Raw genomic sequence first — 18376 nt, 5'->3', positions numbered from 1 at the left:
TTCTTGTTTCCAAAATGGCTCCGGCCAAGTCATCCGTGTCCCTAGGTACGGGGTGGGGTGGTGGGGAGATGCAGAAGAGAGGGGTTTCCTGAAGCCCGACTCAGAAACTTCAGATCCCTCGATGGAGGGAAGGGTCGGTCACCGGGAGAAAATGGCTGTCAGGTGAGAGGTGAGCTCTTCCACCGCATGAAGTAACTCAGAAAGTGAGATCTGAGAAACTGTTAAACTGTCCCAAAGGCTTTTCCCTACAACCATAGGAAAGGGGAAACTGGTGAAAACAGCCCAGGCTTTCTCAATGGCATCCCTTAGACTTGAGCTACATAGAAAACTCTGCTTTAGCCATGCCAAAGACCTGAGAGAGCAGAGCTGCACTGTGCAGGGCCGGGGGACTGTGGTTGACATTTGCTACATGAGAAAGCAGATGGACTCTAGATGTAAGGATTCAGGCATGGCACTGGCCTGCCCCTGTCACCTGGCAGAATGCACTCAGGCAGTAACCTGGTCAGCCGAGGGTTCTGTGGCTACATAATCTGCATGCACCTGTAAAGGACCCCTTTAAAAGATAGATCCTCGCCCACTTACGCTGTTTTTCCTCCCACTGTTCCTCTGGACCTTGTTCCTCGCGGTCCCGCTGGGACCCGGTGCCTGCCACTCACAGTCCCAACCCATTATTCTTTATTACTAACGCTAGACCCTTGACTAGCCCTAGCATTTGACATTGGTCTCCGTGATCTCCACGGGTTCATACATGAAGCTCCAAGCCCAAGTCCCACAATGTTTAGGATCAAATTCTAATTCTATTGCTAAGGCCTGAGGTTCACACAGTCTAGCCCATCTCAAATTCTCTAACCGCATTTTTTCCAGTCCTAGACACCCATGTGTCCCCTCCCGCTCCTCCTCTCGATTCCACAGGAAGTCCTAGAACCATGGCACAGGCCATCAGTCTGATAAAGAAGGTTAAAAGAGTCAAGTTCAATTATAACCTGGAAAAGGAAAAAGGGAGTTAAATAATAGGAAAGAGTTAAGCCCTACTGCAACCTTGACTGAGAATAAAACATGGTCTCTTAGGATTATATTTGCTCTGTTTTACAAAGAGGAACCATATCTAAGATGCCTTGAAAAACAGAGTAGTGGTGTATTGAATCTGACTGGTACATCTGGAACATAACCCCTGCCTCTCAGGCTTAGGGATCATAGCAGAAGAACCTAGAAAGATTGTAAGAGACAGAGGGACAGGAAGTTTGCTGTGAGATTATGTCTTGTAGAACGGACACAGAAGCTACACCCATCAAGTCTCATTGGCATGGCTGCCTCACTAACAAGGACAACACCAAAAAACATGCTATCGTGGATGGGGGATTTCATGGGACCTCAACCCTAGTCAAAGAACTACAGGCAATTATGCAACACTGATCTCAAGAGAAATAGTCTTCCCAGGGAAGAGGCCCCTGGTTGGCTATCTAATACACAATGGTCAGAGGAAGGGGTCCTGGTGACATGTTCCAAAGCAGCCTGAGTTAGTGGAGTATGTGACAGTGACAGATGGATGTGATTACACTCACCACATAGTTGAATAATGACAATCTGTTCCACTAACACCCTTGTAATTCATTTCAACCATTATTGTTGCCTGCCCTTTTGTGTTCAAGGTAGAACTAGGAGGCAAGGGTTCCCCAAGCTTCTCCACTACTATCTTCTGTGGGTCCAAAGGAGCTTGTGTCTGCAGCTGTGTCTCCAGCTGCCTAAAACTCTGCTATCATCTTTACTATAGCCCTCCCAATTCTCAAACTGCATTGTTTCATTCCGGGGAGAATCCAGCCAGGTAGGACAGCTCATTCATTATTGGCTTTGAATTTCTGTCTCTGAATAGTAAATGTAGCACAGTTTTAACAAGCTTATACATGGAATTAAATGCAAAGGCTGGAAGAACTCCAGACAGCCCCACTACCTGCCATTCCTGGCACTTCTAGATACTCCTCAGCCTGTTCTTCCAAGCAGCCTAAACTATGTTATGAGCACTTTCCTGCCAGCCTACCAAGAAGCCTTGATTGTCTCTGTTCTTTTGTTTCTAAAATCCCTTTTTAAGCTTCTGTCACGTTTTAGGTGGAAGTTCTTAAAACCCACATTAGGCACCATTTTGTTACGTGCACTTTCCCACCAGCCTGGCCCCATAGCCGCATCAGACCCAAATAACACACAGAGACGCTGTATTAGATATAAAGCTGTTGGCCTGTTACTAGCGTTTCTTTTGGCTGGCTCTGTCTTAAATATTAACCCATAATTACAAGTATATGTATTTCTACATGGTCTTATTTTACTGAGAATTCCAGACTCGCATCCTCTCCTCCTGAGATCACATCACAACAGGAGAGGCAGAATCTGTTCTGATGGTGGAAGACAAGTATAAGAACTGAGCTAAACCATGTATACTCTTTTTTGTTTGGGGGAGGCGAGGGGTGCAAGTTCCATAACCTATAAGGCTTTGACCGAGACAAGTCTTACAGCCCAACGCAACATGAGTGAATCTGAGACATTTGCTCAGAGAGTGGGTGAAAAAATCATGGCAGAGGAGACTAAAATAGAGATTAAGAATGAAGAAGAGGTCAACCTATAGTCTGTCCTACCTATGGGATGTGTCTGGTAAGGGTGGCCTAGAGATTGAGGGAGTGGCCAACCAATGATGGGTCTAGCCTAAGACCCATGTCACAAGAGTCAGACCACCCCTGACTCTGCCTGGAGCACCAGAACCCACAGCTGAATGATGCAGAGACCTAGGATAAAACCAAACATGACTGGAGAAAAAAAAGTCAATGTAATCATGCTTAATAATATTCTTCTATCCTCATAAATTGGTACCTAGCCAAACTGTCATCAGAGAGGTTTCATCCAGCAATTGATGGAAACAGAAACAGAGACCCTCAGCCAGATATCAGGCTAAGCTCAGGGAATCCTGCTGAAGAGAGGGAGGAAGGGTTATAGAAACCAGAGGAGTCAAGGATATCACAAGAAAACTTACAGAATCAACTAACCTGGGCTCATAAGGGGTCACAGAGACTAAACAGGAGCCTGCATAGGACTGACCTAGATACTCTGCATATATGCTACAGTTGTATAACTCAGTCCTCTTGTGGGACTCCTAACAGTGGGAGCAAGGATTGTCTATGACTATTTTACTGGTTTGGGGGACCCTACTCCTCATACTGAGTCTCCTTGCCCACTCTCAGTACAAAGGGAGGTGCTTAGCCTTACTGCAACTTGATATGCCATGTTTGGTTGATAACCATGGGAGGCCTGCCCTTTCCTAAACAGAAACAGGGGAGGAGTGGGGGGACGGGGTGGGGGTAGGGATTGGGAGGGAAGGGGGGGCAACTTCAGTCCGCATGTAAAATTAATGAATTAATTATTTAAAGGTATAGAAGAGGACTTAGGGGTAGCATGTCACAGGTGTTCTCATGATTATACACACACTCATATACCCACACTTATGTACTAGTGTAAGTATGCCCTTCAATGTGTGATTTAATCATTCATACTCATATTTATCTGAGCTACAATGAGTTTGACTTCAATGAGGAATGCAATATAAATAAATTAAAATGTGTATAGAGAGTGAACTGCTGGTTAGGGTCATACAAAACAACCTTAGAATTTTTGACTATATTTTGAAATTCTATTTTATTGCTATTTTATGTAAATGTCATATATGCATGTAATGGGTACGGTTTTTCTACCTGCCACCCAGTCTTGTCCCACTGCCGCGCCAGCCCCAATTAACACACAGAGACTGTGTTTCTGTGTGCATATTCCATATATGTGCAAGTGTCCATGGAGGCCAGAGAAGGGCATTAGATCCCTTGGAGCTGGAGTTATAGACAGTTATAAGCTGCCTGATGTGGGTGTTGGGATTGAACGTGGGTCTTCTGCAAAGGCAACAAGTGTTCTTAACCACTGGATCACCTCTCCAGCCCCAAGACTATTTTTATGTTTTGTGGAACACACACACACACACACACACACACACACACACAAATGTAAGCAGGCACAAACACCACCACCACCATCACCTGCCACCATGATTATGCTTTTAATCTCACTTTCAAGAAGATGTTCTTGATGAAGAAGGGCATCTCCAGTGAGATGCTGTCGGGTACCAACCACTGTTTAAGGCTTTAGTGGTGATATTTCACTGCTGGTGCCTTCTGCTGAGATCTGAACCCAAAGCAGCTTTGTTTGAAAAAGTGCCTGGAATTCATGAATAAAGGGGGAGCCCTGCATGATGAAGAATAGTCTACCTTTCCATCGATGGACCATCTGTGAAGTTTCATCTGTCCCACTTTTAATATGGGCAGAGCCCTAAGTGAGCTTAGCAATTGCTCTGATACCTGTCACAAATACAAACCAACATTCTCACATCTCAGTACAGCTGTACTGATATTGTGTAAATTCATTAACTCTCCATTACCTTGAATTTTACTAAGTTCATTGCACCTGTCTGTAGAGTTTGGTATTTTCACATGTTGTTGTGTTACAGGTGTGGCTATTTTAAAGACATGTTTCAATGTAACTGTTTTCTTTTGGATTCCTGTCTTTTAAATTATTTTATCCACTTGTAAACTGTATTCTGAGGTGGGGCCCAGAGTCTATCATCTACTCAGAAGTCCACAGGTCACAGAAGTCAGGGCACTTGCCTTATGTGCAATTGGTTCCCTTTTAACCGGGTTGATTAGAGTATCATCTCCGTAAAGTATCACACTATACTGAGATCGCAAGAGAGGTTTTCTTCTGTCCAAAAGGTCCAAAGATATTTGCCTCTGAGGGTCTGTACTCATAGCATAAATATATATGTTTTAAATCTGGGTTCCACATGTAAGAGAAAACGTAGTATGTGACAGACATTTACTTCCTTAAAGATTGTCATCCAAAAGTAAATGATTGTTTTTCTTAAACTGCTCAATGGTTAGTTCTCTGTGAGTTTTAACTTTAAAGTTGTTTCAGGGGCTGGAGAGATGGCTCAGTGTTTAAGAACACTAACTGCTCTTCCAGAAGTCCTGAGTTCAATTCCCAACAACCACATGATGGTTCACAATGAAATCTGGTGCCCTCTTCTGGCCAGCAGGGATACATGCAGACAGAACACTATATACATAATAAATAAATCTTTTAAAAAAAGAAAAAAAAAACTTTAAAGTTGTTTCAAAACCACATGAATGCATTCATGGTTTGTTTATTGAAACTGGCAAAACCATAAACATATATCCAAACCTGTGAATGTGAATGGGCTCCTGAAACTTCAAATTAATTTACAAAGAAATTTTACAAAGAAGCAATTATTCATTCACAAACAGAGTCAATGCAAAACGTGGAAACAGGGTGACTAGGGGCCTTTATGAAATTTTTTAAAAAGACAGAAGTGGGATGTACTCTTATTAGTATTTGTTTCAGTTCTCTCTATGCATGGGTACTTGCTTTACCTCTGACAATCACATCCTGGGACTGGTAGGGACATGGTAGGTTTAGTGTGTGTGATACAAACATAAAAGAAGACTATTAATTAAATGCCAAGATGTGGCTGATTGCCACAGAATACATCACATATTTCAGGTTTCTATTTTTTTTTTTTTTAAGGAAGAAAATTTTCCTTTAACAATATAAAACGACTCCACATTGAAAGGGACAGATTAGGTTTCCAAACCTCTAAATAGTCATGTTCTAAGGAGATGAGGATGCTAAAATAAACATTTTAAGAAGACCCCCTTCCAAGTGTTATGCCCCATGAGTGTGGCATGAAATTATGACTCAGGAAAAGTTTCCCAAAGTTCAGAAGAGGAAATAGTGTGGGATTTATTTTTTTAGTGAGAAAACAGCCAGAGGGACATGTCAAGGCTGAGTTTACTTCCCTGGCCAGAGCACATAGCACACACAGGGAAGAACTTAGAAATCAAACCCAGGACTCTGCAACTTCAGCCTCTGCTTCTTGGGATATTCCTAGAATTCTTGCTTACCCTGTGTGTATTCAGACGACTTCACTCTGCCCTTTCCCTGCTTTGTTCTGTGAGAGTACTGGGTGAGGGTTTTACTCCTTCGCTGACTAAGCAATATGCTTTTCTTCTCCACTTAAGCCGTGGAAGCTGCCTACAAACTAGGGAAACACCATAGCCTGTGGCAATAGTACTCTCCTCCTTCCTGCTTGAATCAGTCACGGTACAAGTCAATAGTTGGTGCCCGCGGAGAGAGGATTTCCCTGCTCAGGAGGAGTTTCAGTGCCTTCCTAAACCACCGGTAGGAGAAGACATAAATGATTGGGTTACAGGCTGAATTGAAATAAGCAAACCAGATAAAGATGTCAAAGACCAGAGGTGGGGTGATAAAGTTAAGGAGGCTGTCAACTAGTGTGTCAACAGTGAAAGGGAGCCAGCATACAAGGTAGATGCCCACGGCGATGCCCAGCGTCTTGGCGGCTTTTCTCTCCCGCTTGACAGCCCCAGCCAAGCTTTGGTTCAGGGCACTGATCTGCTGAGCCTGCCTGGTAGCAACCACAAAGATCTTCACGTACAAACTGATCATGATGAGGCAGGGAACAAAAAATGCAGGGAAGTTTAACCAGCCCCAGAACTTATTAAACAGCAGCTGACAGCTGCCCACACAGGGCATCTCTTCTAGCCACCGGCTGAGCCCTCTCTCTACCACGTCCGTGTAGAGAAAGAAGGCAGTGTAGGCTGCTGGTATCCCCCACCCTGCCACGATGTAGCGGAGGGCTATCCTGACTGTGACCTTGGAGGGATAGAGCAGCGGGTCACAGATGGCACAATGACGGTCAATGGAAATAAAACAGAGATGGAAGATGGAGGTGAGGCAGAACAGTGTATCCAGGTAGGTGTGCAGACGGCAGAGGAAGTCCCCAAAGAACCAGCAACTCTCTACAGAGCGTACGGTGCTCAGGGGAAGCACCAGCAGGCCCAGCAACATGTCAGCCAGGGCCAGGGAGAGCAGCAGAAAGTTGGTGGGAGTGTGGAGTACTTTAAAGTAGGACACTGCAAACACCACAAACAAATTCCCCAGGACTGTGATCAGCACACCTATTGTGCAGGCCAGGTAGATGGCAACCTGGATGGCCAGAGGGTGGACCGTCCTAGGGCAAGACCCATTCACCTGGTAGCAGAATGCTGCAGGCTGCTCTCCAGCACCTGGGAGCAGGAAGACTCGCATTTATAGGTTCTGTTCTTCGGCTTTCTCTGGGATCTGGTCGCCTTTTCTACTAAAATAATAAAACTATTAAATTTATTATTTTTTAAACACGCACACAGTGATACCAAGAAGAAGAAACTAAAAGGTGATTGAACGGATTGATCCTGAGTACTGGATCAAATTCACCCTGAAAATCAAGTGTAGCATGCGACTAGATGTATGGGACTTAGCTATGTTAGCTGGTCCAATAAGTTAGCTATGTTAACTGGTCTATCAGACATGGCTCTTTTAAAACTACTGTAGATGATATTCTTAGAAGAAAAGAGGACATAGGTTAATTGTTTCCTCAAAGGAAAGTATCATAGCAATCCGTATAAAATCATAAAGCATTCTACTTTTGTGATAAGGCACTTGCTAAGTGACAGTCAAAGTTTTGAGTCTGAACCACGAGATAAATTAACCATTGTGAACACATTGTTTCTTGGGAAAGAATATCTAGCTTTCTCCTTCAATAATTAAGTACATTGACAATAATTCAGTAGGTTCAAGTTTTTTAATTATATCAACTCATCCCCAAATAATAATTCAGCAGACGAATAATTAAAAGAATAAAAAAATTCCTTAATGCACTTATTTTGCATTGCACAGTTTTTTTAGAAGATATAAGACATATGGTGAACTACCTGAGATGAGAAAATACTTGATTGCTCAAACACCAACCTGTAGAGTATGAAATGTGTGCTCACACACGGAAGTGAAGGCCTGAGGGTGTGATATGATGTGAAGAGTGCTTTCTAAGCACGCCCAAAGCTCTGGGTTTGATCTCTGGCACCATATAAACTTAGTGTGATATCACACACCAGACATCTCAACACATGGGAGGTGGAGGCAGGGAATCTTGAGTCCACAACCAACCTTAGTGCCACAGTAAGTTCAAAACCAGTTGGGGACACATCAGACCTGTCTCAAACAAAAATATAATTATAAATATAAAATTTTTTAAAGGAAGCTGAGAGTTTCCAAGTTACTTACTCAGGAAGGGATTAGTCACCCCATACAAGAAGAGGTGTTTGTCCCAGGCGGACACAGACATGCACAGAGCTCTTCTATCTGCAAAAATGACAGGCAGGAGGTCAGGGGAGACTTTATATATACTCTCAGAAGAACCTGCTCCTCCTTGGAGGTTGACACAAAGGAAAATTGAAGGAGTGCCAAGGGACTGGTTCACACTCTTCACCCTTCTTTCCTTTTCTTCCCTTTAATTAGAGATGCAGTTTAAACGCATTGAGTTTTTAGACTCTGCTTTTCACTCCTGTGCTTGGGGATAGTCACAACGTTATCCTTTTGTAGATAACTACTGGATATATGCTTTACTTAATTTCAGGGGTTTTGAAAGTTCCATAATGCCTTTCTACTCCAGGAGTTCCTTTGTACATTTCTACTGATGTGAGAAATAGATGAGAAATAACACTAATCAATCATTACTTGAGCAGTGGAAAGTACACCTATAAATCCCTCAGTCTGGAAGCTGAGGATCAAAAGCTTGAAGCCCGCCTCAAAGACGCTGTTTCACATAAATAAGTAGACTCTTGAGAAAACAGTTCTGAATCTTGGTCACAAAAGAAAAACTATATGAAGCTATTCCAGAGAAAAAAGCCAAGTACTCTAATGAAACCAGATAGTCTTTAATTCCAGCACTTGGGTTGCAGAGGCAGTGGTTGTTTGTGAGTCAAGGCCAGTCTGGTCTACAGAGAGAGAGTTCCAGGACAGCCAGGGTTACACAGAGAAATTCTGCATGGAAGGAGGAGGAGAGCGTTTACAGCTCAAGCTGGATAATGTGGTAATGCTGAGTTCCTGCCATAGGGTCTTCGGGCCTGGCTTGACTGCAGGGCCTCTTTGCAGTCTATAACGCCCCCCCGGGCTGAAATGGCTGCACGTGCGGGAGACCGTGCAGCTGCAATTGCTGAAAGGTCTCAATGCAGCAAAGCCTCCTGCTCCTGAAAAGCATGCTTGCTTCTTGCTAGGCCCTGTGGAAGGCAGTGAAGAGAAAAAAATTGACACAGCTACCAGTGTGCCCACCCTCACTACCCACAGACTTGCGGTTCTTAAGGAATTTATGTTTTATTGTAGCATGCTGGTAAATGTCTTCAGCATGGGGACTTTCTGATGTCTTTTGAATGTCCCCACTTTCTGATGCCCCCTCCACTGCATTTTGCTTGACCTCTGTACTGCATGCGTTGTTAAAGTTATGCCTTGATTCCCAAAGAATGCATGTCCTACTCATGTGCTTGCACGTCATTTATAGCATTCTGTAAGATGCTCTCCTATAGATTCCTATGTCTTTCCAGGGCCCCATCAATACAATCTTCATGACAGGAAGAACAGAGCTTAAAGTCTCTCCCAGTTCCTGGCATACATAAGCCGCACAAAAAACACGGATCCACTCTAACAGAATCTGCTTCAGACAAGCCAACGTGTTAAGGATGCGGGAATAACACTGCAGTACTGCAGCCTTTACCCTACCACACAGGCACCAAGGGAGCAAGGACCGGATGCACAGCCCAGCCTAGAAGCTGTGCTGCTGTCCTACGAGAGCTGTGTTGGCTGTAATAATCTACAACCCTTGGAGGTGGCACAGAGAGCCCTGGAAAAGGGTTTCATGTTGGAAGCTGTCTTTGCTGGACTGCAATTGGAACCAGCTAGCAACCCGGGATCCATTCCTGAGTCAAGGAGTGTGAATGACGGAAAGGCTAGCTAATAGAATTAAGAGATGGAAATGCAGAATCGTCGCCAGGAGAGCAGATTCAGCCCATACTGAATGCCCCATTTATTTCATACCTCCAGACTTAAGTTATCAAAAAGGAGGGGTCAATTACAGAGGATTCCTATTATTATGTATAAAGGGCAAATAGCAATTACTTCCCCTAATCCCAAAGGCAATCCATTACTGCATATACTCTCTACTTTCAGGATGAGCATAAAGCTGCCTGGGCCCAAACTTATTGTTATTTAGATAAGAGCCATTCACCACCAAGGCCCAGGCATCCTGTAACCAGTAAACTAAAATGTCTTTAGGACAATAGACATGCTCTGAGCTCTCTGAACACATGGCAAGATGGAATGGATTCCCGACACTTCCCCTTTCTTAAATTAATAAAAAAGTTAATACCTGTGCTTCTGCAACAGGACAGATGACTGCACCATGTCTTCGGTTGCCTTCTTCAACCCACCAGGGTTTACCTGTCTAAGAATCACACATCCCACTGTAAGACCCTCAGAATGGGGAGTCTCCCAATTTCAGTCGGTACCCCCAAGAACTCAGTGTCCAGTCCAGTTGCTGCAACACGCAAGAGGCTTTAATGAACAGGAAACGTTTACGCAACGGGCTCCTCCAGCACGCAGGCTAGAGAGAAGCCCCATCCCAGGGCACAGGTGTTTTTAAAGGCAAACCCACAAGCTTAGGGAGGGGGTGGGACCCTCTGTCCATTGAGTATGTGACCCTTGGTCTCGCTATTAGGGTCAACAGACCTTAGGGCCTCAGGGTGTACTAATTAATTTTGTCTGGGCAAACCAGAGTTGCAGCTATCTCTTTGTTTCCTAAGGACCCTATTTACCACCTGCTGACTCACAAGAAAGGAGGGGCAGTGTGAATTCTTGGTATCTTGTTATCTCAGGGCATTGTGAGGGGAAGTTAGCAAATTCCAAGGAACAGATATTGGTTTCCAGGTTAGTCCTTCATTTCAAGTTAAGGGTTTCTTTAACTTTACTTTTTTGTCTTTCATTCCCCCCTTTTTCTCTTATCAATAGTTCTAATCTTAGAACTATGGAAATTAAGAGGCAGCCTCCTCTTGGTTCCGGAGGCTCCTGTACTGCTATCTAAGCACCATGATCTGGACAGCACTCATAACAAAAGTAACAATTTCTCCAACAGTAAGCAACAAGAGAGGAATAAAAATGGGCAGTTGAAGAGGCTGTCCCTGGGTCCTATAACCTGGAGTGGTGTGGGGGTGGGTCCAGAGGAGGAGGACATATTCTGGACCAGCTGCAAAGTGAGCCTTTTCACCGAGTCTCAAGGTTTCCTGTGTGGTGGCATCTAACATAATCTGGATCTCCAACTTGGAAGTGATGTGAAACTTCCAAGTCCCCCGCCGCGTAGGTCTCCCAGAGCTGCTTCCAAGCTCGCTGTCTCACCCACTCAAGCACCTTAAGCCTAGCAAACAGAGGCTTAAGAGAACAGCACATCAGCACTATGTACAGAGGCAATTTCCACCAGTGGAGGGCCCCCCATAGAACCATTTATAGGGGTTCAGCCCAAATGGTCCAGGGGTGTTCCTAACCATGAAAACACAATGGGTAGGAGAGCTATCCGATCATTAATGCCAGTCTCCACGGTCAATTTAGTGAAGGTCTCCTCAATGGTTTTAATTTATGCTTTCTACCTGAGCTTTGGGGTCTGTATGCACAATGTAATTTTAATCAATCCCCACTATCTTGGCCAGTGACTGACTTACCTGGGCAACAAAAAACTGGACCATTGTCTGATTTTACTACTTTAGGTATTTTAAATCTTCAGAAAATTTTCTTCAGTAATTTTTTTTTACCCACACGGTTGAGACAGCCCCATGCACATGAACAGTTGAAAAAGCATACCTGCTGCCTGTTAATGTTTATGGACTTCTCTTCTTCCAGCGGTACCACCGCCCCAGCCCTTTCTTTACCTTTTACAACATAACTGCTCCCAGCAGTGAACCGGTCAACATCTCCCCAGACAGCGGGATGTCCTTAAGATCTTTGCGAACTCCAGTCTCTTTAACCAACAGTTGATGGCAGTCAAGAGTCACCAGTCTCCTCAGGCAGAAGAGTGGCGGGATGAGACTGGCTGGTGGAGCGAACACAATCAGCTCAGTCCCTCAGTGAGAAGCAGGCTTTGGTGGTGAGTCACGCGGGAGTTGGTCATCATCAGTCGGCGGCTGCCGGACAATGCTCTCCAATGCATGGGGCTATTATAGTTGCTTTATGCCCCAAAGTCAACTTGTCAGCAGCGATAGCTTTTAGACAGCCAGGCCCTCCCCTGGCTACAGTATCAAGCTTCTTTGACAGATAAGCAACTGGTCTGTTCCGCTGCCCTAGGGATTTGGTCAAAACTCCCCAGGCGACCCCCTTACGCTCCTCCACATAAAGGGTAAAAGGTTAGTTACATCAAAAGGCTTAGAGCGGGTGTGTTCAGCTGGGCCTTTTTAATGGCATCAAATGCCTCCTGATGCTCTGGGGTCCAGAATTTTTTTTTTTTTTTTTAGTCAGCCTGCAAAACCCAGATATCCCCAGAAATTCTCTTACTTGCCTGGCCATCGTTGGGGAATTTTAAACCCTTGGGACAGTCGGGTCCAGATAAGCTGCCCAGTTCTGCACGTGTCAGGGTCCTTCCATTCAAAGGCAAAAAGCAGTTGCCTGGTGGGATGTAACCTCAAAGAGTGGGATACCTGGCCCACACCAAGGTCCACTGTTCTTCGGGTAGTCCATGAATTACCTTGGGCTCGGGGAGGGGGGTCCAAACCCCGTCTCCCTTTAATTTTATCCTTTCTTAGGGCTAGGACCTTCGATACCTTGTCTTCTTGGGACAGTCATTTGCCAATTGTCCTTTTTCTTTACAGTATGCACACTGGTCCTCCTTGTCGAGTGGGATCCTGTTGCCCAGGTTCCCTAGCCTGTTTTAAATTTCCTAACTTTTTTTTCCTCTCTCTAATTTTTCCTTTTAACCACTGCGGCCAAGATATTTTAGTCAAATTCTTTTCCTGTCACGCTTTTTCTCTGCTCTCTGTCTCTCTACTGTCTTTCTCTTCTCTCCTCTCTTCTCTGTCTTTCATCTTTTTTGTCTTTCACCACCATGTGTGACTTGGCTTAGGTTGCCTGGAGGCAAGAAAATCAGTACCATCCTGGGTTAACAACCTCTGTAACAAAGAATGTTGGGGGAGTGGGTGGGTGGTGCATAGCTCAAGGCCACTCACCTCTAAACCAACTTTCATCAAGAGTTCACAAGCAAGCTTGTCAGTGCTAGGTAACAAGAGCTTTTACGGCTACCACAATCTCCTGTAAAAGGAAAGGATGAATCAAGTTAAAATGGCCTTTTAAAATTGGTCTGGGGTGTCTCGGATGGCTTTGGCTCTATCAAAGTCTAAATCTGCTTTTCTAATCACATTGTATCTAAAGATTCACAAGCATCACATCAAATTCCTGTCAGAATGAGCTCTGACCTCTTTCATCCGTAAATACTTAAATAACATAGCAAAGGTTACAACCGTCAATAATCCCAGTATGATTAGTAACAATAGACATACAATTGGCTGGGTTACAATTCTCATAATTTCAATTTGATCAAAAGACAATAAAATGTCCTCATGATGGGTGGAATATAAATAACTCCACAATTCTGAACTTTTTCTTTTTCCCTGTCTAAAGTCCAATGCTCTGCTGCTTGTAAAGTTCAAAAATAGATTTGAGATACCACAGCCCTTGTGTGCTGAGTATTAACTGAAACTTTTGTCCATCTCCTGTTCAAATGCTGAAGAGGGAATTTTGTCACCCATCACGACCTTAATAGTATTTAAATTGTCCCAGATGAGTCCTTTTTTATTCCCAAAGGGAAAAACTGGCTAAACAAATTCGGACATCAGGGGGTCAGGAACACAGATTCAGCAGGTCTCATTCTACTGGCTTGGGCAGGCTTCTGTGGTCTCAGCTGGGTTTTCCTCTATTCCATACATCTCGCCAAATGGTCTGGCAACCACCGGGCCTCATTTTCTTCTTTCGAGAAGACACAAACACGCCCTTGACCCCATATTAGGACAGAATCAGGGCCTTTTTATCATTTAGTGAATGGATCTTTCCATTTGATTTGAGCAAAAGTTGCTCGAGTTCCATCATGCCAGAGTCTGTCCGAGGCAGATTGTTCAAGGGCATCCATATTCAAAAATTTTAAGATGAAGAGTGTATGATTTGACACATCATGTGGAGACTGGGGGCACAACTCCCTCTCCTTATTTTTAGAAGTTTCATTTTCAAGGAGCATGCTCCATAATTCCTTGCCCTTGAGGGTTATAAGGAATGCCTGTTCTGTGTTTAATTTCCATTGAGCACAAAATTGCTGAAATGCTTTACTAGTTTATCCAAATCCATTGTCTGTTTTTATAATTTTTGGAACTTCCATGCATTTTGAACAGTGACTTATTACATGTTTAGTGGCTTCTCCAGTTTGTGCATTGGCCATTAAGAAGGCTGAATACATATCAATTACCACATGTACATACTTTAATTTGTCAAATTCTGCGATATGAGTAACATCCATTTGCCATAAATGGTTAGAAAGCAGGCCTCATGGATTTACTGCTAAATTAGTTACAGGTAAATATTGTGGGCACACATCATATTGTTTGATATTTTGAAGAGCAGTCTCTTTTGTTAAACCAAACTGCTTTCTTAGACTTTTATTATTTTGATGATGAAAGCTATGTGACTGCTGAACCAATTCTACCTGAGATAAAACGACCGTTCTTTTTAATCTATCTGCTGATTCGTTCCCTTTAGCCAGTGGGCCAGGAAGGTTTGAATGAGCTCTTATATGAGCTCACCACAAAGCACAGTGACTTTCTTTAAAGAATAGCACTCTGAATTTGTCCTAACTTGATCATTATTAATTCCAATGTGTGAAACTGTCTTTATCACTTGAAGAACTTTAAAAACATAATGCCTATCAGTATACAAATTAAATGAATAATTTACTAGAAGCTGAAAGACTATTGCAACAGCTCATAACTCAACTATCTGGGCTAAAGCTGGATCTGTCTGTACTACAGGTTCTTTACCATCTATAATGTAAGCTGTCTTTCCATTAGAAGAGCCATCAGTAAAAACCAACATATCATCTTTTATGGTACTATTCCTTACAATTTTAGGAAATATAAAAGGATACATTACCGTGAATTGTAACAGTGTATGAACTGGAAATTGATTATCAGTTTTTCCCAAAAATTGAGCAAAAGCAATCCCCCCATGAATCACTGTTTTGAAATAACCAATCAACTTGCTGTTTGGTATAAGGAATATGTATTACACTTGGTTCTGAATATGGCGCCCAATGGGGCTGAGTACTGGAGAAAAAGTGATGGACACCACACTGCGTGTGGACAGGTGTGAAGAGAGTGCTTAGAAAAAAATCAAAATGTGGTGAGTGAACATCGTAAAGTCAGGAGTAAAATTGTATATAATTATAAAAATGGGACAAAAAGTAGCAAGCAGCTGACCGTACAGTCAATTGGAGATATTTTGAGAACAAAGGGAATAGAAGTTGAGCAGCAACGATTACAGAAATTTTTAGAATCTGTAAAGCAGGCATGTTCTAAGTTTCCCAACCATGGGACTGTGGACTCCAATACCTGGAATGGAGTTGGGTTGAAAGTCCAGTGGCATTAGTTTGAGTATGGGCCTGAAAACGTATCTACAGATATTCTTTGGTTATGGATGTTTATACAGGAAGTTTAGAATCAGGCAACGGATGGCAGGAGGTATCTACTCCTAGAGCTAGAGAGGAGGAGCCAATGGGCTCCAGCTGAGCAATGCTGTCTACCCGCACCCAGCCTGTCTTCCTGACAGCTGGCACTGCAAAGCACCAGCTAGCCAGAGGAGACTGCTCACTGCTGTCTTTACCAGCCCATGATGTGCCCACACTTCCGTGCTTGGAAGCTCCTGCACCAGCGAGATAGATAGCTCAGTGGTTTCTCCCTTGTGCTCTAGCTACCCTCCCCAGTATTTATCTCAACTCTAGTGGAGGTGCTGCCTCTCTTACTTAACTTGATATGTCTCCTTGACTTAAAAGGCACATGGTCTCCACTATATCCAGATAAGGCTACTTCCCTCCACCCCCCCACCCCCAGCTCCGTGCTCTCGAAGCTTCCTGTGTCTGGATTTTTCAGTCCTGGTAAGTGGCTGCTCCTCTCCCTAAGGGCAGCAGTCCCTTGAAAAGGAACTTCTTTCACTTGCCTCTGAATCACAAGCACTCAGAGAAAGCTACTGGCAAGTAGGGCTAAATAAATGCTTATTGACCTTGACCAGTTTTGATACAGAGCCATACGTATATCCATGGAAGTCACCAACTTCCTGACATAGCAGCTACCCTGTCCAAACCAGAGCGGTCTCCTAAAAAGAAGAATTGAAGGATTCATGGTATGGCATTTCATTTCTGCTTAAACAGGCATGGGAAGAATATACCAGAATGTTCTGGAAAACAGCTTAGTAATATTCATGACACTCTAATAAACTATAAAATTCCTTAACATAAGGAATGACTGGCTACAGCAGAGACTTACACCAGCTCCTTTGTTTCCCTTTAGTAAATCTTCTTGTAGAAAATGCTGATCTGTTAGAAGCCTTCAGGCCCCTGATCTTCATATTGTCACAGGCTGTGTGTCATTTTGAGGAGCAACAGGAAGAATGAGTATGTGATGAGTGAATGCCCTCCTCATTCAGATCCAGCAGTGCGAAGGACCCTTGTTGAATCCCACCATTGAAGGGAGTCTTAAGCTGTCCCTGCAATTAACCTTAAGAGGACATCTTGTACCTTCAAGACCTGAGGAACACCCCTGTGCCTTTGGCTCTTTGAAAAGGAAGACTACCTCAGCCTCTGGATGCTGCCATTGGCTTTCAGCTGAAGGATATCTAAAGGATTAAATGACCTCAACCACCAACAATAAACTGTGGCCAAGCACTTCAAAGCCTAATTTTCACTTCAACTATTGTCCTGTGATAGTAAAGGGGATGTGTCAAACCTTCTTGGTACTTTGACAGTGCTCTATTCAGATGATCCTGTCTTGGCCACAGAATGCACAGACATTTAATAGTACATGTAGGTCAAGAGATTCCAAGAGCTTTCCCAGCTGGGAATAGAAATGTTTCTTTAGAGGTGCTTTTAATTGACGAGTAATTGGCCACTGGAAATGCTGGGCCTAAGGTAGAGCAAAGATGAGAACAGGCTCCTGAAGGGTTCACTTAAGACTTATAGACACCAACACCAGAAAACCCACAGTCATGGTATCCCACAGCACACTGTGGTGTCATTCGGCCAGTGAGTAGATAAGAAAAATCAGTGTTCTGATATTACTGCAAGAATCACAAAGGAAGAAAATAAAGTGACAAGGGACAGAAGTTGGTGAAATACATGTATGAGAAAGGACAGGGAAAGATAAAGAGGACATGGAGAAATGACATTCAGTGAGACAGCGATGTCCCAAAAGTATGGGAAGGGGAAAAGAGTTCAGTTTTGTAGAATAATGTTCAGACTTTGTTAACAGTTAATGTACACACACACACACACACACACACACACACACACACACCACTGAACACACACACACACACACCACATTCCTGCCCTATACACACATACTCTTGCCCCCACACACAACATGCCACACATATGTACACACACACACACACACACACACACACACAATCAGTACATATGCTCACAGATGTATAAATACCAATATACAGCAAAAATGTACATAAAAGGAAAACATTTTCCTAAGATTCTTTCTTACTTCTCATTTCCTGACAGTTCGGTGTTATCAGATATGATAAATCCTTCATCAATTCTTCCTGAAAAGATGCCTAAATCTGAAAGTATTGCTAGCTGTCGGCTCTTGTCACATGTTCCTTAAGTCAGCCCCTGATATGCTGAAGCGCTTTATCAATCCTCTATAAAAACAGTAATGGTCTCAGTAGAGGTTTGGATGACTATATAGATGCATTACATGGCTATCAGTGATTGTAGAGGATATCTGTGTCACAAGTTAGAGTGAGGACACTTCAGGAAATCCAAAGGAGTAGATCCCTAAATTTCATAATTCAGGAGTCACCCGCATTTGTTGGAAACTTGTTTTCTTGTTTGTTCAAATGAGTGCCCTATGTAGCAGCCCAGAATGAACCACTCTGAGCTTTCACACACACACACACACACACACACACACACACACACACACAGCAACAACACAAAGCACACTAGATCTACTTCTTTTTCAGGTGACCGTAATGCCTGCTGGAACAATTTTCTCATCTAACCAGCCCACTCTACTTTCCTTTGGCAGAAAGAGCATCCAAGATCATTCCTTCAAAAAGAAGTTAGGCTAATGGGGGGCATTGC

The 18376-nt window shown here is 43.5% G+C and overlaps 1 protein-coding gene across 1 annotated transcript; it reads right to left on the bottom strand.

The window, feature by feature from the left end:
• Positions 1 to 6192: 6192 nt before the first annotated feature.
• Taar5 (trace amine associated receptor 5) lies at positions 6193 to 7206 on the bottom strand. The gene has a single exon (XM_051175608.1). It carries the CDS (start codon positions 7204 to 7206, stop codon positions 6193 to 6195), a length of 1014 nt encoding a protein of 337 aa, XP_051031565.1.
• Between the last annotated feature and the right edge of the window lie 11170 nt (positions 7207 to 18376).

This window comes from Phodopus roborovskii, unplaced genomic scaffold (assembly GCF_943737965.1).
Source record: "Phodopus roborovskii unplaced genomic scaffold, PHOROB, whole genome shotgun sequence".
Taxonomy (NCBI): Eukaryota; Metazoa; Chordata; class Mammalia; order Rodentia; family Cricetidae; genus Phodopus; species Phodopus roborovskii.
Note: the sequence above shows the minus strand (reverse complement) of the source record. Positions and strands in the feature narration are given on the sequence as shown.